This window comes from Barbatula barbatula (assembly GCF_947034865.1).
Source record: "Barbatula barbatula genome assembly, chromosome: 24".
NCBI classification, from domain to species: domain Eukaryota; kingdom Metazoa; phylum Chordata; class Actinopteri; order Cypriniformes; family Nemacheilidae; genus Barbatula; species Barbatula barbatula.
In genome coordinates, this window is record NC_136787.1 from 12,970,820 (window position 1) to 12,993,183 (window position 22,364).

A 22,364-nucleotide genomic window follows, 5' to 3' on the forward strand; every position below is an offset into this window, starting at 1 on the left:
AAAAGAAAGGCGCAAATTAACTGTGCATTGTGCGTCTGTCTGAAACGGCTCCCGTTCCCTCCCTTGCTTTTCTCCTGTCAGTCTGATCTTCTCTTCGCAATAGCAGGTATAGCTTGTTAAAGAGAATCCTATTTCTCTTATCCACACAGATATGTATTTCCGCTAAAACTAGAACCGTAACAATTTTAATAGTAATACTGCAGCTTTTAAAAAAAGCACATAAAACGATGTGCCGTGTTGTTTTGATTATGTTGAGTGATTTTGAGTGATTTTCATCTTCCAAATCGAGAAGGCGAGGTATAAGGAACAGCTATCTTCGACAGGCTACATCCAGAAAAACAACAAAGTCCATAAAAATCTGAGGGTGTTCGAGTCACAGAACATCTCCTGGAATAAGTCAAAATGGCTGCAGTGATTTTACCCTCTCCTTTTATCTCTTCTCTTCATAAGGAAGAACACCACTCCTCAAGACCCAGAAGGAGATGAAAAAGGACACGCACGCCGAGAAAAACAAGAGCAGAGTTAGATCAAGAACATTGACATGAAAAACCTGCCTATCAGTCACTGGAGGCAGGTAAGTGCACTTTGCAATAATTTCTGTAATGTTCTACATTATAAATATGGCATGCCGGTTGGAGGACATCCTTTGGGAGCATTGAAGCATATGCTTCCAGGAAGTCACGAGAAGCCGGTACAACCAGTTTGGTTGCGAGCCTCGCACTGCCATCCTGCCGCCCTTAATGAACCACTATTAAACCCACTGCAGGGCCATTTGGAAACAACAACCCCTCCATAAGTAAAGACCTGCTGCGGGGCATCATTACACTGCAATCTCATTTAGGACTGTAGGTAAAGCATCGGAATCATTACCCTGCGTCTGTTTGCACATATAAAGGAGCCTACGGGCCATCTGGAACCTGACACCAAACATCTGAACAGCACAGTGGCCAGATAACAGGGGAGAAACGGGCATCCTCCCATCGCCGGAACCCTGCAGTGAGCAGATGTTGGAGGTTTATATGTTCAGGTGTAAGATGTGATGAAAAGCAGTTCAGCTCAGGTTTCACAAAGAGAAGATAGTTTTAATCTGAAAAGGGAAAGAAAACAATCAAAGGGCCTAGGAGTGGTACATGTGGTACAACCACGGGATGACTAAGGTGTCATATGTGGAGACCACCCATTCACATTCTTGTGAAACAATACAATAACATTAGCGCTAAGGGAAAAAACACACAAACAATCTTCATCATCATACACGATGTCATGTACCTCTCAGGGAGCTCACCAAAGCCGGACATACAAGTTGAGACAACAGGTTTCCTTGTTATGAGTACAACACAAGCGATACTGCGCTTCATTTCCACCTGCTTGGTCTACACACACACTCCAGAAATGTCTTCACCCAGATTTCTTCGAACTTCTTTAAGTGACGAAAATCACAATGCCATTAGGCAAAATCCGATTATTCCTACTTTATTAAAGGACCTTCTTCTTTCTCACACAGCTCTTCTACAATAACCAGCAGCAAGTCCAACTCGCCCGTTTGTTTGTTTCACTAAAGTTTCAAGGTCTTCTCAGCAGAGATTGTTTTCCTCTCTGTTCTCCGGTCTCATGCTGGTGAAAGGCCAGCAGTGTGCCTGGAATGGACAACACCCGCCACCCCCAGCGCGATAGCCACAAAAGAAGAGTTCCCGTGAGAAAAGCACGCACGCACTCTGTGACAAAATCTGTTTCTGACCTGCTGCTCTCGTGACCATTAGTCGATCTAGAAGGAAGCAGTATCTGAAGCGGCCGGGAAAGTGAGGACGGGCATGAGTGACGGTGTGAAAACGTTTAATGGCTGGGGACCATTTAGCAACACAGACGAAGAGAACAGTCCGACATGCCTTGTGATTCCACACACTGGAACCGTTTCACACCTGTGGGAGTGTTAAGCCTTTTAGTGCGAGTGTGTGTGAAAGACAGGCGTGAGACATGCACCATTAGCGGTGTGTGTTCTGTCACGCTGGCCGAATCTCTTACCGGAGACACATTCCTTCATTCAGTTCCCAAAGTGAAGTGTTCAGTTTATACTGCGAGTTAAATGGGCGAGATCTTATCTTTGCTTACGCGTGTGTATTGCAGTTTAAATCCCCGCTGATGGAAATCTCTCGGGGGGTGGAACTTTTTCGTAAGGCTTTGCAGGATGTTCAGCAAGCGTGAGGCCAAAGCTATGGTGGACGCGCGCGCAACTTCTGCGATGAGAGCCACCTGCCAAATACAGATCCAAATCCACCCACGATCCAGAAGACATACAAATGTTGCAATGTAGGCCTAATCTCAACGCAGAAATGAAAAAGGCTTGGGGCAATTAAGCACAATACTGTGATAAGTGAATTTGATCCATTATGACCAATATTTTTCCAATGCTGACACACATGAATAATTACTATAGATATAGAGTGAGTATTCAGTAGTATTAATTATGGTAAATGGAAAACTGTACTAAATAATGTATACGATTACACTATATTTTATACAGGTTTACAAACACAATAGTATGTAGGAATACTTAGATTTTTAACTTTGATCTTTCAGTTAATCCTGGGAGTTGGACTGGTGGTTTGTATCAAACCCCGCTGCCTCTCATGGATGGCTGGTACTACTGGCCTGGCACACAGCAGTGCATTTATTACTATTAATGAAAAGTATTTGGTGATCTCATCACGTCTGGCGGTATATGTTGACTTGCGTAGTGATTGAGGAAGGGAAAAGACACACACAGAGAGGGTATATGGGAGGGAGATAAGGGTATTCAGAGGATATACAGAGCTCAGTTGAGTGTGCTGCAAACTGGCACCAATCCACAATGGACATTAATTTAAGCTGCATCTCCACACTGCATTTCCACAGACACGTATACGTCTTAAAGGGATAGTTTACCCAAAAATGATATCGTTATTTATTTACAATCCTGTCAAAAGCACATAATTTGAACAGCATTGGAAAACAAACAACATTGCCCCCCATTGACTTCCATTGTATGGACACAAACCCACGGAGACATTTCTCAAAATATCTTCTTTTATCTTTCACAAAAAGATAAGAACCACAAGGTTAGAAACACACCCTGATACCCCTAACCTTGTGGAATGAAAACGGCTCACAAACAGTGATCAACAGAGTCAACCTCTTCCCTCCAGACCTTTGAGAAACTCTGTGCATGTCCACCACTGACCTTGACCCCTGGGAGTCTATAGATAGAACTGCTACAACACTGTCAGAAAACAAGGACAATGAAGATGAAGCGTGTAAAAAACTGCCCTCAGGAGTCACACGGCACACATTCTGCCCTTTGTATTTCAGATGCTGTTACGGTGGCCAGCCCCGGCAGATACAATTCCTTCACTGTGGTGCAGTGCATACCATCTGTGCTGTGAAACAACAATGGTTATGGTATTAAGGAACATTTCTGGCCTTGAAATCCAATACTTCCCCTCGCGTATTCACATCAGGGTGGCATTGCCTTTTCTCGGTTTTGCCTTGTCTGTATATCTGCCCTGGGGTTAGAAAGTACAAGCAGTACGATCTCAATATTCTCTTCACCTTCCTTCAGACAAGTGGAACAGCCTCTGCACACTAATTCATATACACATATACTGTTCTGTGCACACAAACTCTGACATGCATACCTACTGTATATGTTCTGATATACACCAAACAGGTGAAAAAGTAAACTGTGCCCCCCTTTGAAATTCTTCAGGCCCCTACTCACTGCATCTTGAGATCAAAGGCCAAGGGGTCAGATAAACAGGACTAGCAGCAGGAGTCACGGGGGAGGCCAGCAGGCGATAGCTGATAGTTTTTTGCCTTGCTGCACAGTGCCGCAGTAGGGTCATCCGGAGCCCCTTGACACGCCAGCTGCTTTAGTCATCATTATTGTTAGCTGGCTCAGATTCTCTTAAAGTTAAAGAGCTCCTTGGATTGATTTACTGTACCATCGCGTACGTGCGGAACCCACCAGCTCAGAAGTGCTGTAGTTACCCAGACAACCTGAGGGTCCAGCTACTTTTATGTTCGATAGAACATCGGCCCTGAAGAAAAGCCTTTGGCGTAGCAAGACTGGAGCTGATCACAGCGTCATGTGATGTTTGTATCTGTGACAGTATAGAGTATAGCAGAGTTGATGTATTTTCATATGCAAAATCTGTTAGAATTTTAGCACCTCCAGTTCCAAAGCCCTCAAAGCCAATGGGTTTTTGGTGAAATACCTCAAATATGGTATGTGGTTATAAAAACATTCAAATATTTTCACGTTTTATTCTATGACATAAAACACGCTAGTTACAACCTGCGCATTACTTTTAAAGTGTTATCGTTTCTCAAAAATGGCGGCTGCTAACAAGTTGCTGAATGCGACTACATCCTTTGCAACATAGGAACAAAACAAAAAAAACGTGGATGGGGATTCTCGCACTTAAGTTTAAAAACACGTTGGAGGCTTGGTGGTGGTGCCGTTGATATCGAGCGTTGGTTTATAGCATCATGTTAGCTTTTTAATTATGCCAGTTGTATTTAGGCTTCAAAAATAGCGAATATTGTGTTCTTCTGTAAAGACGATTTTGATAGACAAAACGTGCAAGTATCATAAACCTTTGTTTATCGCAGAGCTTATTTTTTGCGATCTTCCAAAAGTCTATGGGGAAATTCTGTGTTCTCCTACAAAAATAAGTGCGATATCTCTGCGATACTCTATTTCAAGTAAACTTAATTTAAGGGCAGGACCCCCTTTTATTTTTATTGGCAGCAATAAACATGCTCTACAAGATACAATATATCACATAACACAATGTATTCAAACAGTTCAGCCCGATTGCTGTTGCTAGGATATTAGAGAAGTAACACTATTGCGCTGTTGCCATACACAGAGATAATATAATCTTGGCTGTTAGAACATTCTAACGGCAGACAATTGTTCTAGATAGTGCTCAGATCCAGACAGCAGCCAGTCAGATACAATAGTCTGTTCCCTCAATCACACTTAAATGCTTGCTGTCTAGGTGCAGAGGTGTATGTTGTTTTTAGCTTTTTAATAACTTTCAATTCACATTCCTAGAGTAATAGTGATCAAATCCTTGTTATTCTAAAATAAATAACAAAAATACTTTTCTAGTTCCTAGTAAGAATTTATTAAAATGTAAGAACTTGCTCTTAGTCTGAAATAACTTTCCTTTTCTGTTGATGTTACTTAGGCTGACTGAGTTATTGGATAATATTAACCAATCTCCCAGGTTTTACAGTACACTCTTTAAAAAAAGGTGTTTACAGCGATGCCATAGAATATATTTTTTCTTAGAGCTTGTTATTCTTCTATGGCAATGTGAGGCACATTTTCAGACACACATATATTACACAAACATTTCACAGCTCTAAAAAAGTGTCACTGTACCAAACAAAAATGGGTTTCAAACAATTCATGTTAACTTTAAAGCCACAGATGTCCACAGTGGCATGTTTCCGTTCTTCAGTCGCTATTTCTATTCACACATTCCATTAGTCTTCATACCAAGCCATCACTCACAGTACTAAAGCGAGATACACACACACACACACACCTGAGTGCTGAAAAATGGCCCATTACATACCCTGAATAGGGTCGCGATCTTCCATTCCCAAATGGTTCCAACCTCCCCGCTGGGGCAGAAGGGCTGAGATTACTACTTGACAAAAAGAGCTATTTATCTTGACACACACACATACACTGTCTGATTATCATGCATGAAATCTCCAGCAGAGCAGAGTATCAGCCCTGGGGACAGACCTCTAATGCGTATACCATGTTGCCTGGTTGGCTTGAACGCTTGTGGCACCATCTTGTCTGGATTTCGATCGAGGACGGAAGCAACAAACGTGCCGCTTCTAAATACGGCATGCGTAACGCTCTCTAATTAAGATCTGAAAGGGATTATGCCACTAATTCCGACAAGCAGGAGAAGCCCCACTGTGTGAAAATTATGCTGGAGATGGTGTGCCCCTCCCTGTAATTGTGGGACCTGTAGTCGAATTGCTAGGATTAATCTCCATACAGGAAAACATTAATATAATTTTGTGAAAATCTACGTTGAGTCGACCTCGAGTCTACTTTGTTAACAATTACGATAAATTCTACATCAGAAATTTCACATTTCTCATTATATACTAACCTGGTCACCACCAGCTATGTAGAAAATACACCATGGTGATTCTGAGCTATCAATTCTTAAATACTTCTCGTCTCGAGTGGGACCACCCAGTGGTCTCATCTTCACCACCCTGGTGGGATGCTCCCTAGGTGCACCCTGTCTTGGGACTGTCAGGCTGGAAGCATCAGTTAAGGAGGAAGGCTGAATAACTCTCCCTCTGTTTTCGGTTTATGTGATTTACCCGAGATTGTATTAATGAGCCCTTGGCTGCAGAATGAAACTTTCCGGCAACACCAGGAGGGGGTGAAAGTTCCTGTTTTTGCTTCTGAAACTATGTAGAGCCCCTCCTAAACAGACACGAAGATCACCCTAAGGAGGGAAACGTCTCTAAACAGGTTTAAATAAGCAAGCGTACCTGTGTTTCGGTGAGAGAAAGTGAAAGAGCGCGCTGGAGTTTGACCCCCCCATGCGCTATGCTTCTGTAACAGAAACCTGTGTTGATCTCAAAGCTCTTTTTTAAGAGCAAGTGTTTACCATTAGCAGCTGCTTTGCTCCAGTTAGCCCACAGAGATCACATCAAAACCTCCCATTCACCTCAAAACACCCCCATCCCTCAGCGGGAGCACCATTGCCTGATAACCATGACAGGATTAAAACCAGGCTGACAGGAACCTTCTAACCGGAGGAAGGTCATCGGTAATATCACCCACAGAATAGACTACAGTAGTTGCTAAAAGATATTTGGCTATAATCATCTCCTTTGTTTTTCAAGAGCAAGATTAGAATACAGTACATTCAAGCTACAGGACGTTTTCATCACATTTAGTATCAATGGTTTATATTTCTAAAGTTTACAATTGCTATGCTTTGAATAGGTACAAATGAAACCCACACACACCTTTCACATTCCCTGCAATGAGTGCGAGGCAAAATCTGCAGAATGGATTTACACTGTTATCATAGAAGATGTGCCGTTCTCTTCTTGGTAGCTAAAATACCTTTTTGTTACTCTAGACCTAGACCCCCATAAAAATAATAATAACTTTGTTTGAAATACTTTACATTTTTACTGTATCCTAAATTACAAGCAACATAGCATTTATGGATAATATTTGTCAGTTACCTCCCTTATGAAAATATACCATGCTTTTATTACAGTTCAAAACATGGTTACTGTAGTAAAGCGTTTGTTTTTATAATTTAAAACATTTTGCTTTTACTGTACCTTTTCAAAAGTGTATAATTGTATTAACGTGGGCGTTGAATTTCCATCCTTGTTAAACATGAGTCATCGCCACAGAATCATAACTAAACTGTATCATTATCACTAATGGAACCAGGACATGAGAATCGCCGAACAATCTGTCAACACATTCTGAGACGAGCCTGTACACCCAAACACAGATGTCTCGTTCTTTCTGAAAAGGGCACAATGGAAAAATATAAAATAAAATCGTGACTGAAGTGTCTGTACGACACTCAAGCGTGTGCCTGGGGGCCACACGATTGATGTTGGAGAACTCTGACCCGGTGAGGGCATTACAGACTGCGAACTTTAGAAACTAGAGTGAAAGAAGAACCTTTGAGGCTCATAAAGGGTTTATTGAGGAGACTCGGGAGTTGGGTTTGGACAGGATTGACAGTGGCGAGGGATGGAGTCAGTGTTGTGGCAGAAGCTAATATCAGCACGCCTGTGTCTTCAATTTCACCCATTTTGCCAAGTGAGGCCCACCAGCCTTGGCAGAAAGCCTCCCGGGGCCGAAAGAAGGAAAGGGGGGTAGGTGTGTGTGACACTGGCCACAGTGGGTACTGTGTTGGCCTCGCTATCAGCAGGGGAGTGTAGAGGGAACTCAAAGAGATAGGTGAGTCAAGAGCTGAGGTCACCCCGTCTCTGGGAGTCTCAGATAAAGCCCTGGGGGAGTTGTTGAGGGGGTTCTGGAAGACGTTACGAGGTTCTTTCCAGGTTGGTTGCAGCCCACACGAGTGTCCTGATGTCTTATCGGAGCTGGCGAGCCAGAATCATTCATCCCCTCACACAGACTCAGACAACCCGGACGGAGCTGGGCGGGCCTGCGACAACGAACGCACTGGAACAGTTGCAGCACTGGAAGATGTGCCAGGAACGGAAGAGAGAAAATAGCCACTGTCCCTGACTCAGACCAGATCACATATCTAATATTCATCTCTCTCCAAAAACGTTGTAAATATCCCACGAGGCATAATCAAACGACAAATTATTCTTGCAGTTATCAAAATGCAATCGAGCGTGGTCCAGTTTGCAGCTTAATGTGACCAAGAACCGCCCACTTACACAAGAAGAGCCAGACTGTCTGATATGAAAAACTTTCTTTGTTCGGTTTTTGTTTGTTTTATGGAAGGTTTATGTAAAGCTGTCAATAATACAATAACAGCCTCATTCCAACAACTGCACAGCAGCATGAGTGTCTCTACAAAAAAATGTCCCAGACTGCAATCACAAATTCTGTTGGGCTAAAAGTATCTTATTTCACAGACATAACACGAAAACAAATAAACAGTCTGAATAAACAGTAATACAACATATGCCAGCAAATCCAGCAATTTTTTTCCAGGTTATTGTAAGAGAGCTGCTACATCGTAAACACAACGCTGCTTCCTGCAAGACAGATATACCAAGCACCGGCCAATCAGAATGGAACTGGAATTGATAACTTTCCATTTTTGTTTAAAATATTCATCAGCATCAATATCTAGTAAGTCGATGTTAATGCTTAAATCCTCAGGATAGAATTTGCACTAGATTTGAGAAATTTGGAAATCAAAATGCGTCTAAAAACCAAGATTCTGTCATCATTTATTCACCGTCATGTTGTTTAAAATGGACTTCAATGGGGTGTCTGGGTACCATTATCCTACCATTGTATTTTGTGTTCTGCAGAAAGTCATACAGGTTTTAAATGACATGAGGGTGAGAAAATCATTAAAGAATTTAATTTTGAGCTGAACTATTCCTTTAGGAAAAATGAATTGTTCATTGGAGTACTTTGCTTGGTTATGTGTGTGTAGGCTGTGTTGATGTTAAGTTAGTTTATCTTCCTCTCACCCTGGAATTACTCTGGAGCTGCGCAGAGGTGGATCTTCATATAATTAAAATATGCTAATACTGTTCATACATTTATGTCTAACAAGTTTCAGTCAATTAAAGGAGCGAATGTTTTCTCAAACAGCAGACAACAGTAATAACTTACAACCAATCGCGAAGAGGTGACGATGATTAAAACAAATGAGTGCCATTTAGTTTCATACACATTCTACGAGGTTCTAGTTCATTGCTCGTCCTTGTCTGTTCACGTCCTCAAGCGTTTTCTGAGTAGAAGTCATTTCCAAAGCTACATGAGCTTTTGATTGTGTTTGTCCACGCGCTCATTATTTTCAGGTCTTTTTTTCGCCTTATCTACAAAACACTCACTCAAACTCTTCCAGAAAAACACTCATCACAGCATTAGTCACATAAACTCAGTCTTTCGCCCGGAGATCCGATTCACTGTCTAGGCCGAGCCTATTTGTGTGTTGCATAATCGATCATTTGACTGCGAGGGGACAGTTCTAATGGAAGCAGACAACAAACAAAGCACCAACAAACAAACAAACAAACAGAGTAAGAAAAGAGTAAATCACCAGAAGAATCTATTCGGTAACCGGCTACGTTCAGAACTGCTGTGCTTGAGAATCAAAGCCTCACATTTGTTAATGATTAACATTTGACATTTGAGAACGTTTCGGTGTGAAAACAAAGCCGATCGTGTCGGTCTGGAACCTGTTAAGCCTGCTTGGTTTAGCGGGTAATCCAGCTGTTACAAAACTCAACTCAGAGATGGATCAGACTCTGATGAGGGTGGTGGATCAGAGGAGATATATTTGGATCGTTGGGAATACCCGGAGGAATAGAGACGGCACAGGCGACGAGTAGCGCTTCCGTACCTTCCTGCATGTAACATATATAATTGGCGGAAACACTCAGTAGTTTAAAGCGAGTGGGAACCGAGAGTGTAAATTACAAGAGAGAGCGTTGCGATGTCAGTGGCGCTTTTAAATCAAAGTCTGTGGTTTTTTAAGCTTCAAAACAGAGACTCCGTATTTAAGATGGATATCAGAAGCTCCCCACAGGGGCCGGAGGTCAGACCGAAAACCGTCAGGTGCCGCCCATAAAATTTGTGCTGTGTCTAACATCAGAAGGTGAAATGAACGTTACTTGTCTACATTAGTTCTCAAGGGGCATTTTAGCTCTCGAAGAATTTAAGTTTCTCTAGGCCTGATTTTCTCTCATCTTCATTTCAGAGATAAACGGGTTTTGGCCGTTGAATTGAACTGATAAGAAACCGTTAACCAATAGAAGCTCCAGAAGTTGATAAGCTAGATAAGGAGTCGAGCACTATCTGAGCTACAGTCGCAAATCTTTGCGACTCCCCTTTTCGTGCTGAGGATGAAGTTTTTGTTTCATCGAATGTCTCTGAGAAATGCATTGAGGAAATGTGTTTTGTTTGCTCGGGTAAAGGGCCCCATTTAAGGAGACACACACAATCAGACAGAGAATGCATTAGTATACGGGGCACATACTCAGTTTCAGCAATAAGTCGCTGCCAAGGAAAGCTGTGCTATCAAAAAACTCCCGTTCTTAGCTTAGACATCTTACTTAAGCCATAAACACTATGGAGTTTAAATGGGACACGTACACCCACCCAACCTAAAATTCTCTACTAATGTGTTTTAAACAAGCTTACATGCTAAACTTGGCACTGGGTGTTTTGCATATCATTGGCACTTATAACAAATTGCATGCGATGATCCTCATTTTCAAGTCACTTTGGATAAAAGCGTCCACCAGATTATTAAATTCATATATGAATATTTGGATTAATATTTCATCAATGATTTTATTAGTAGCCGAATCATACTACTAAATGTGGAATCTCTCCAATAATTAAACTACATCCTGGTTTTTGACACAAGAAATGGCTCTCAACATACGGTAAATCAACTAGACATGCGCAGGAACCGCAGACGTACATATGGTGCATCATTTCCGATGTCACTTCTTATTACCTATGAAAAGCATGTAATGGCAACCCTTCGACAGAGAGCAAACATAGAATATAACATTCAATAAAATCTATCTATTCAACAGAGAGCGGTACACCGGCACCCACGGATAATCCAAAAGGATTTCTCTGAGAGCTTCTATATTGAAGAACATCCATATTTAATCACAGTATCTGGAGTAAAACATCTAGCCCTCTGCGAATCGCGCACTTGCTTTATTATCGTATTTGCGAGCAACGTCTCGTATTTACCGCAGGCGAGGGGAGGACGGAGAACTGAATGATTTGGTAATGGCTTCTGGCACATTCATTATTCAATATGAAATACCTTGAAAGTTTATTTTACTGGGCTCCGTCTCGCATTCCGGTCTGCCATTTCACACACGACTAAATTGATTCAACGGTTTTGTGTGAGGTGAAACATTCCGAAGGATGTATCATGCGGAGGTAAGCCCGAGAAACAGAAGACGCGGGGAAAGGGAGATACGGAGACGGGTGTTTGGGCACATGCCGGCCGGTTACAAACGAGCTCTCAGATTAGCTCTTGGCATATAAAAAAGCCAATGCGGCTGCTAATGGCCTCAGGGTCACGCTCTCAAGAATTGACTGCGAGACATGTAGGAGGTTTCTTTGAAATTGGCAGTCCAACACTTCTAATCGATATCGGCTTGGTCTTTAACGGAATAGTGGGATTGACTTATACCAGAACGGGTTTGTGGATGCATAAACAATCAAACAAAACCTGAAGAAAACACTGGATGACGCAGTTGAATGATGAATCAATGCAAAAAAATGTTTTGCTCAATTTAGTTTAATTAAAACAAACAATTCTGGAGCATTTAGTAATATAAAAAAGTACATGAACAATGTAAATGTGAAAAAGTTATTCTATATACCATAATTTTGTTTATATAATATAATTTGTTTCTTTGAAGTAGTTGGATATATGTTTCAATAGAGAAACAAATAAAATCCTGTTAAAGGCATAGTTCACCCAAAAATGAAATGCCGCCAATTAATCATATGCTTGTCATTTTAAACTTGGACTTTGTTTCATCACAAAAGAAGATATTTTGAAGAATGTTGGTAACCAAACAACAGCGGAACCCATTCACTTCTATTGTATGGACATAAAACTAATGCAACAATAGGTACGGTATTGCTGTTATTCGATTACATTGTGATTCTTTTGTGTTCTGAGGTCATACAGGTTTGAAATGACAAGAAGGTGAATGAATGATGACAGAAGTTCTTATTTGGGAGGTGAACTTTCCCTTTAATATATAAATACGAGATTAAATCAGTGGTTCTTAATCCTGGTCATTTGACTATCTATGACTAAATTCTTCTGTTTGTTGGTAAAGACTATCCCCTGTATTAGGTGTGTCAGAAAACTGAGACATCAAAAAGTACAGTTCGTAGAAACCACTGTAAAACTAATCCTAATTTACTTTAATTTAATGCTAATCATTAAGTTATTGTTTTTAAAGGTTGATTCAGGCTCTTTATTTACATGCTGGACAATATGAAATGTGGAGCATCAAGTTACTCAGCTTTTGTGGTATGCAAAGATGAGAAAGAGCGAGAGCGAGAGAGACAGTGATGGGAAGGAACACAATGGCCGTAAATGGAGGTAATGTGTGGGAAGGTTGGTGGCAGACAGAGAAGTTCAGAGGCGGTGCCACCAATCTAGTTATGACCCCATGTAGAGATTGCTCTGCAAAACTCAGAAATTACACCAGTTCCCTCTCGGGCTGGAGGCTACTGTGCAATAGGACCGGTCCCTTTCAAACCAATGGCACTATGTAACTGCCAAGAAAAAAACAACATTCCAGCTCATTAGCTTGGCAATAATGAGATGCAGGAGACCCTGCAGAAGGCTATAATTTTGTACACAAAGATTTGTCAAATAGCATAATTTTGCTGATCAAAGCTTGGTCCAAAGGTTCGAGACCGCTGGTGAAAACACTTTACATTTTTCATTAGAAATTATAAGCATGATCATTTGAAAGAAGAGTTAAATTGAAAAATTAGCATGAATTTTCGTAGCGTTTGCTTGACAGCGTGCACTTGGGATGGCAATTTATCCATGTTATCTCAGCACGAATCCGATACATGTTTTGAAGAATATCAAGCATATTTGGTTCAATGCAAGAAAGGAATCTAACCTTTTCTATAAAGTGATTAACATGGTTGACAGCACAAATTTGCACACATTTGATTAGTTTAGCTCTCAAAAACAGATATTTAAGTCTTAAATATTTCTTAATCATATGTCAAAAAAAGAAAAACTTTTGAAAGTCTAAAACTTTTGAATCCCACCGTATAGCAAGAGTTTATTTAAATGTTGGGTGTATTCAAATCTTATTAAAGGAAAAATTCACCCAAAAATACACCCTCAAGTTGTTCCAAATCTGTATACATTTATTTGTTCTGATAAACACAGAGAAAGATATTTAAAAGAATGCTTGAAACCACAAAGTTCTCGGCCACCATTAACTTCCATACTAGGAAATGTTAGAGGATATTTTGAAGATAGGAAAGCAAACAGTTCTGGGGCACTTTTGACTACCATTGTAATTTTTCCTACTATGGTAGTCAATGGTGGCCATGAACTATTTAGTGACAAGCATTCTTTAAAAAGAAATTCTCTGTGTTTATCAGAACAAAGACATTTATAACTTGATGCTGCGTACAGTAAATTGTGCCAGAACTTTTATTTTTGAGTGAACTGCAGGCAGGAGCTAATGATTGGGCGAGAAGTGTTACTGCTGTTTGGATGCAGAGAACATGTGTTGATTAATTTACACTGTTGCATGTAGACTCATGCATGTACAAGTATATTCAGTTTAATAATCCAAGACAGGGAAAAAATTGTATTCCTGTATCAGTCGGCAGTATTGCAACTTCAGGCTTTAAAAGAATAATGTGAATCTTCTTTTACCTCCCATACTTCAGACTCATTTTATTTCAGCTGGGCCACAATGTAAATGCAATCACCTCCCAGAGAAGAGTTGTTCGATATTGCCTAAAACACTAAACGTGATGGGTCTGTAATGCAATTTAGGTAGGGCACATTTTTATGAGAGAGATATCTTTTTTGCTCCAATTCATTTCTTTAGGAATATTTCTGTAATAAAAGTGTCCCATAACCACAGTCACCTCTTTGAAGATGTCTTTGAAATGCAGCAAAGGCAGGGATTAAATAGGCTTTTGGTTTTGGAAAGCCAATAAACCGACCATGTCCACAGATATCTTGTGAGCCAGCTGCTTTCTCTTTTTATATCCGACACTGATCTTCCTGTATAATGGTGCCCTGGTATGTCCACTAAATCTTTAAGTACACTCGACCTCAAGTTCACACATTTCAAGCAACGAAAAACTCAAAAGGTCGCTATCTGAAGGTCCTTTTTACTGATTTTTTATGGTCTGCATGTCAAATGCCTTCAAAAGACCAGTAGAGAACTATGTACTCGCGGCAAGTAAAGTTCCTGCCTTAGAGGCAAAACTTCCCATCTGGCCTTTCTTTAAAATGCAACAGGATTATTCCTTCAAAAGAATACAAAGCCTAGTTATAATGAGCTGATCTCAGCTGGGTATCTGATGAATAAATGAAATCTGCATAATTTTAAAGCCTCACTTTGGTGTAGACATCTGGCTGTCCGGCACAGTCTACGAAGTGCTCCTGGCAAAAAGGGGAATTTTCATTAGCTAACAAACCTCAGGAACACTCCATATAACCTTTACACATATACTGTTATGACGTTCCAGCCTGATGGAACACACTAATTCCAAGTGGTGAATGGTTTTTCTTTTGCTCCACTTAAATGTTAAGTGCCTTCATGGACGCCGTGCACAACATGGTTGAAAAATACATGGATCTTCAATTTCAATTCAACTTCTTATGAATCAATTTACTTAAATGAGGCTGCTGGCACCAAAAGCTTTAACAGAAATGAAACTGTATTCTTTAATAATTCTCATTTGTGTATATAATAAAATATAGACTGTGTGAGAAAGGCGGTGAGGGTTTTAAGCAAAGACATCATTTTTTTTTCGCCTGAACACACCCACGCCTGCCCCTTCCATAAAGGACCACGCAAGACCAAACTCGAAGTCCAGTGGAGAGATTTAAAAGAGGGACAGAAGAAACTATTTGTCTTTTCTATCCATTTTTCATTTACTTCTTACCTATTCTAAATAAAACAATTTTAAAAAATGCTTAGAAAACCCTCACGAATACCCACGCTTGTTTTAGGTTGCTTTTCTTTAGGTTGTTCCTGTTTTCAGCAAGACATAGAAAGATATCATGAACATGATCTATTTTTGTATCACATATTAAAACTGTGTGTCCTGACACAGTAATGTAATTAAACAAGGGGGAAACAGGGACTTCTCCTTAAAGCGATAGACACCTAAAAATAAAAATTCTGTCATCAGGTATTCACCCTCATGTCATTTAAAAGCGGAATGACTTCCATCCTTTTGCAGAACGAAAAATGAAATATCTTGAAGAATTTTGGTAACTGAACTGCAGAAGTACACATTTGTGTGCCCAATTGAATTGAATGGGTACTGCTGCTGTTCAGTAACCACCTTTTTTCAAAATATCTTATTTTGTGTTCAGTGGAGGAGCAGCTATCCCTTTAAATCAACTGTTTGGTTACTTTTTATTCTAAGAACATGCATGTCCCTTGTATTTCTTTGGAAATTTGCTTAAATTGCACTTAGATTTTCAAAGATAATCACAGATGAGAACAGAGGTCTGAGTCTCCAATGAACTAATTTCCTATCAAATTCTTCCAAGATCAAATTATCTGAGCTATGCCAAGCTCTGTAATTTTACAATTCTACACTCTGTGTGAACAATTATCTCTCATTCTTTCTAGGCGATTTAAGAGAAACATCTAAGTTAGATCAGACATCTCCATTATGTCTCCTGAGCTATAAAAGATAAATCTTTAAGCAATAAACATTTTCCTCATACAGAGGAACACAGACGATTTTTCAACGCTCTACTTCAATCATTTCACACAACCAAAAACGAATCATAATTCACAATGCCGACACCAAAATCAGAACTGTGTGAGAGAAAGAGTGTTTATCTTAGAAATGTTTCCTTGAAATACTATGTGAAAACATTTAATGGACAGAAAGAAGAAGATGAATGCAGGACGTAAACAGCACTTCAGCATTTGGTTCCTTTATGGAAACATCACAGCTTTCAACTATCAGGCTCCTGCAGCAAAGACCTTCTTGTTCCTTCAAGGCAGGAGGTTCAGAAAGATCTGCCGCCTCCTGATGTTTTCTTCAAACACTTGTCAAGGCTGGGCACACTGTTATAGCATTACTCTAGATGTCACAAACCTCAGAAATGTTATTTAAAAATGAGAAAACAAAGCCAATGCGTGATCAGAACAGAATGAAAAGATGAAGTGAGCTTTGCTTTGTAGTTTCAATCATGCAGGGCGATGCAGCACAGCCAATGGCAGCCAGAGCGAGGGCAGATTTCACCCCGCTGGTTTTACCGCACAGCTCCTGCGGGCCCTCTGGATTCAGTTACCACAACACTACAAGCTCAGATCGGATTTAAAAACACCTTCATTGGCCAAGAACAAGACATCAGCCCTGGATCCAATACAACAAAAACAGCAACGACGAATAATAGAACGAAATCAAAACAAAATTCAATATAAGGCTGCACTTTTCTGACGTCAAGCTTCGTATGAGTTTCTATATTTGTTGTCGTTTACGGTCATTTTACCCCCCTAATGTCTCTTAAAGTTATAGTTCACCTGAAAATGACAATTCTGTCATTATTTACTCACTCTTTCTTCTGCAGAACACAAAAGAAGATATTTTGAAGAATGTTGGTAACCACTTCTATTGTATGGACTTAAAACCAATGCAAATGGGGCCAGTTAACTACATTCCTCTAAATATCTTCTTTTGTGTTCTATGGAAGAAAGAAAATCATGCAGGTTTGAAATGACAAGAGGATTTGTAAATTATGAAAGAATTTTCTTGGGTGAACTATCACTTTAAGCTCAGCTATTCTCACGCTCTGTGACAATGACACAACAGATGTTAGAGGTCGAGTCACAAGGTTACTGCTGCCAGGTAACATACAACGTTTAGATTTTTGGCGGAGGAAAGCAGCTGCACCGCCACCCAGGGAGGTGTAACATCTGATGCTGAAGATAAAACCGATCAGTCGCGGCACTGAGCCGTTGGCTGCCTCGACCCATAAGAGACGTAAGAAGCACCGAGGTAAGTTCATGAAAGAGATCAAACACGCTCCAGAGCTTTAGAGATATGATATGTTACTCTCCCCCATGCTTCAGAAACCAAGAGAATTCGAGATAGTGAAAGTTCTAGAATAGAAATGAGGGACTGCCTGAACTGTATAAAACAGAGGTTTGAAGCCAGATGAAATCGTTATGTACAAATAAGTGCTGAACAAGAGACAGAATGTGAATAAGAGGCACGCAAGCATTATTTAGGGTTCATTGTTTCTGAACTTCTGTTTTTAATTATGTTTATAGAAATCATCATCACTTCCACTTTCTAAGTATCAGACACAAATATAGACAGAGGAAGTCTACCATTAACAAAGAAATGAAATTGGTAGTTTAGTTAAAGGGACAGTTCACCCAAATATAAAAATTCTGTCATCATTTACTTACCCCTCGTTTTGTTTCACAATCTGTATAAATTTCTTTGTTTGATGAAAAGAGAAAAGGTATTTGGAAGAATGCTTGTCACCAAACAGTTCTTAACCCCCATTGACAACCATAGTAGAAAAATAACAATGGTAATCAAAAGTGCCCCAGAACGGTTTGATTTCCTACTGTACATTTTTCTAAATATCTTTCTCTGTGTTCATCAGAACAAAGAAATGTATACAGATTTGGAACAACTCGAGGATGAGTAAACTAAGACAAGAGCTTTCATTTTTGGGAGCAAAATGGGTCTATTTTGATTCATAAATGTAACACATTGCAACCTTTTCCTTGTTTTCATATTCTCTGAAATAGCAACAAAACGTCTTCCGATAGTTTTGCAATTACTTACACTGCAGAACCCTTCATTTCATAGGTCAGTTTTATTAAATGACAACTAAAAGTGTGGTCATAAGACCAGCGCATAGACTCGAATCAGACAAATACTTCAGCTTGTGGCGACTATATATAGTGCAGCAGCAGATTAGCACTTTAGCCAAGAGAAAATACATTGTCTCTTATCTTTGGTGAACACACTTGAAGAAATCTTTTCAGACATGTGTGCGCTCCCTGAACGAGACAGAAATGAAGTGAGACAGGAAGCAGAAAAAGAAATTCTTCACCTGCAAATAGTCCATCGAAAAGCACCAAAGACACAGACTAAATACCTTTAGTGTGAGATCCATGATAACTGCTTCCAGGGAATGGTGTTATCGCCAAGCTCCACAAATATGTTCGCAGGTATCTCCAAATAAGGATTTAAAAAGGACGAGGACATTGGTCGGTTAATTTTAGTGTGCTATCAGCCTAAGCTTTTAGCATAGACCCTTGAAGAACACAGCCTGAGTTTCCCTCAAATATATTACAGGCTCACGTCAGCAGAATGGCCCAACAGAAGATGGAGTAGACTTCTTTAAGTGCTCTGGACATGCTATAGTGACTGTTGATGTAAGCGGTGGTGTTATTTATGTTTATGAATGTATGATTCTCGGATGACACTCGGATACATCACTTTACTCCAAGCACACGCTACGCGATTGAGGCTCTTAACCACATTTAAAGATTCATGGGTTCTTGTCGTGTCTGTGTGCGTTTTACATGACAAATCATGCAACAACAATTCTTAGACAATGAAACCCACACCAGAAGATGTAGAAGTATTTCTTATTTAACACATCAAAAGCTTCAACCTTGTAGTTTGCGCCTGGCTTTAGTTGGTAAAACAATGAACTGTAATCTAGGGCTGTGCTATTAATCAAAACATTAATCGTAATCGTCAATTTTAGCCTTCATCAATTACAAATAAATAATAATCGAGATAAACGATTATTGTGCAGCACTCCATTTTGCAAGGATCCTCTCCTTTCTTGTAGTATAAATTCACAGTGCACACCGTTCCTTTACAGGGGTTCAGCAGTGCTATTTCTTTACATTTATTTTTCAGTTAAATTCAGAGTTTAAAAGCCAAGTTTTTTATTTTCTATGTTGTTTTAAAGGTTAGCGAGTAATCGTGTTAAATAATCGGGATCTGAATATTGGCCAGAATAATCCTGATTATGATTTGTGTCATAATCAAGCAGCCCTACTGTAATCATCAGATGTGAACAGTGACCATTAGAAACATAAGAATATTTAGCGCTTGCTTAATGTATGGAAAAAGCTGACTATAATTTTTTCACCTCTTGCATCGTTCTCTCTCACATTTTGTTCACATAATAGCAAATATGGGCACTCAAAAGATATGAAAAATAGTTTGAATAGAACAGAACAGAACAGAAAGGTGCTATAATTCTTGCTATTAAAAGGGAGCGGTTCAGAGTTAAATCACACTTTTGTAAAGCCCAAGGTTAATACTGGATATGCAATTTCCCAGTTCACTTAGAGGAAAATTATAGGAAAGATCAATACGATTATAAACATAGCCCAGCAATGCTTTAAAGCGAAGGCCAGCCGAGCTAAAAATGAACTCCTGCCGAGTGACAAAATGTCTGACTTCCGGTGAAACGAAGCCTGTGGCGGTCTTTAAGATATATGACCTGAGCACTTTTCTGAAACTCTTTCCTTTCCAATGACTTTCTAAACTGCCTGACTTGATATTCAGCTTGCTGCTCGGTTTTCCTCATCTTGGGGACTTTAAACATAGAGCCCATTGTACTTGACCTCTCTAGATGGTAAATAAATCAATTTGAGCTGAATGAAGAAAGTGCTGTCACACACAATGAATAAAGAAACAAGGGATTTTGCGACACGAGGAGAGTGGGAGACAGAGTTAGGGCGAACACCCAGAGGTGGGATTTATAAAAAACACTGAACAGAATCAAACCTAAACTTTCACTTAGAACAAACTGTGAAAACAGAAAGACAAAGTGCCCTCAGTCTGGGGGAAAACGGTGCTTGATCCTACTCTCTATGGTACCCGGTCCTAAAAGCAGCAACAAATCAACAATGAAAATGTCTGTGCATAGTGCATACAGCATAAAAATACCCCTAAACCATAAAATTTGCACGTGAAGGTGAAGATAAAAAGGAATTGTGAAATGTGATGCCACAGCCCCATGGCTACGCTCTCGATGTGCAGTAGCAGGTATGGGAAAGAGAACAGGCTTCTTCTGCACCCGATGAGAACTGAACCAGCTGTGCACTGGCTGTGTATACATAATCAACCATTTACCTCTTTTCTGACTTCCAACCTCTTAAAATCGCATTAGAACGGTGCAGGCTGAAACAATACAGCACGCAGAGGGTGCTCCTCCAGCTTGCGAGAGCTGGAACTAATTTATCGCATGAAAGAATGCTGTTTCCCTTGCCTCTCGGGAGCGGAGCAGGTCGACTGCCTGCCCTAATCATTTTCACCGTGAGGTTTACTGAATGTTTAACCTGTCAAAAATCCAGTAGTATCAGACTATAGCGTGTAAAGTCATGTGGCAAAGCCGTTTTAGATTCAAAAGAAGGGGATAATAAATTGAGCCGCGATTGATTCTCTATGCCAAGTAAACACATTTCTTTCAATCGACAGAGACTGTTTACTTGCGCCCTAATGACTTTTCTACGCCTAATTTTATTGGGCATTGCCAGGCAACAGTAATTTAATCTGTGCAGAGCTTCCAGACCGTGAACTTTAGGATCAACTTCCTATTGCTGCGAACCACTTCCTTTCCTACTTTCTTTGTTATTTGGGTTAAAGGTTTTCTTGTTCGCAATGTTATTTTTATACTTCACACCCCCCTGGTCACAGTCTTGTTATTCATCTGCCAGTACAACCCCAAAGCCTCCTTTCTTCTCACACCAGTAACTCTTAAATCACATAACCGGTTTAATTTATTACTAAGGCCTGCAAAGACAACAGTTCACCGCCTCGGATGGTGATTTAGTGGGAGGTGCTAAAACACGGACGTGAACCAAGGAGGAGGCCTCTAAATTGTAAGCGGGAATAACATTTTGACCCTTTTTCATTAGTGCTATGTACTAAGATAAGCCCCGTGGAAAAGATATATGATGCGCATCTATCATTCTCGTGTCTAGACGGGACACATTGACACAATGAAGGCTCCCACTTTCTTTCTTCACCGTCGGCCACCGGCACAATTAAAACTCTACCAAGCGTATCTCGTGCCTGAGTCTGGACATATTAGGTATGGTTTCTAACAAGGTTCTGTTTAATAACAGAGTAATGTACCAAATCGCTGACATTTTGGTTACCCTCACACTCATGGTTCACCCAAAAAAAAAACAATTCTGTCAAGATTTATTCAACCTTTCTTCTGTGAACTTTCAAAGAAGATATTTTGAGAAATGTGGTTTTGTTTCCATACAATGGATGTCAATGGTAACCCATGTTGTTCGATTACCAATGTTCTTCAAAGGAACTCATGCAGGTTTGAAATTACACAAATAACAAGAATTTTCATTTTCAGATTAACTATCCCTTTAAACAGACTTAAAGGGATAATTCACCCAAAAATTTAAATTCGGTCATCATTTTCTCATCATGTTTGTTTTACAAAATCCTTCAAAATATCCCATTTTGTGTTCAAAAGAACAAAGAAAATCTATAATTTCTTCCTCCTATGGTAGTCAATGATGTTCCAGAACTGAAAATTGCTGACATTCTTCCAAATGTCTTTCACTGGGTTCGTCGGAACGAAGAAATTTTTACAGGTTTGAAACTACCTGACGGTGAGTAGATGATGACAACATTTTCATTTTTTTGGGCGAACTACCCCTTTTAACTTCCAATAAACAGTCACATTGTGAACCTACTAAAAGAGCAACTAAAGCTCACCGCTAGGACCGGCTTATGACCGCCTCTTCCGTCCATATTGTTAGTGTTCAGCGATTCTGAATAGTACCGTCACCCATCGGGTTCACGGTTCAACATGCTTCACCTTTAATAGTTTAAACCA

At 40.1% G+C, this 22,364-nt stretch overlaps 1 protein-coding gene across 5 annotated transcripts in view; it reads right to left on the reverse strand.

The window, feature by feature from the left end:
- The window catches only part of alcama (activated leukocyte cell adhesion molecule a), a 54,285-nt gene that overhangs the window by 25,839 nt on the left and 6,082 nt on the right, over positions 1-22,364 (reverse strand). Inside the window, exon 1 of one of the 5 annotated variants that reach the window (XM_079448858.1) lies at positions 5,625-5,938. The exons of 3 other annotated variants lie outside the window; for them this stretch is intronic. In XM_079448858.1, the coding sequence (XP_079304984.1) occupies positions 5,625-5,649 (25 nt within the window). In that variant the 5' untranslated portion in view covers positions 5,650-5,938. Of the gene's footprint in view, positions 1-5,624; positions 5,939-22,364 lie in introns of those variants that run through there. One more of the 5 variants, XM_079448859.1, reaches the window with a different exon arrangement.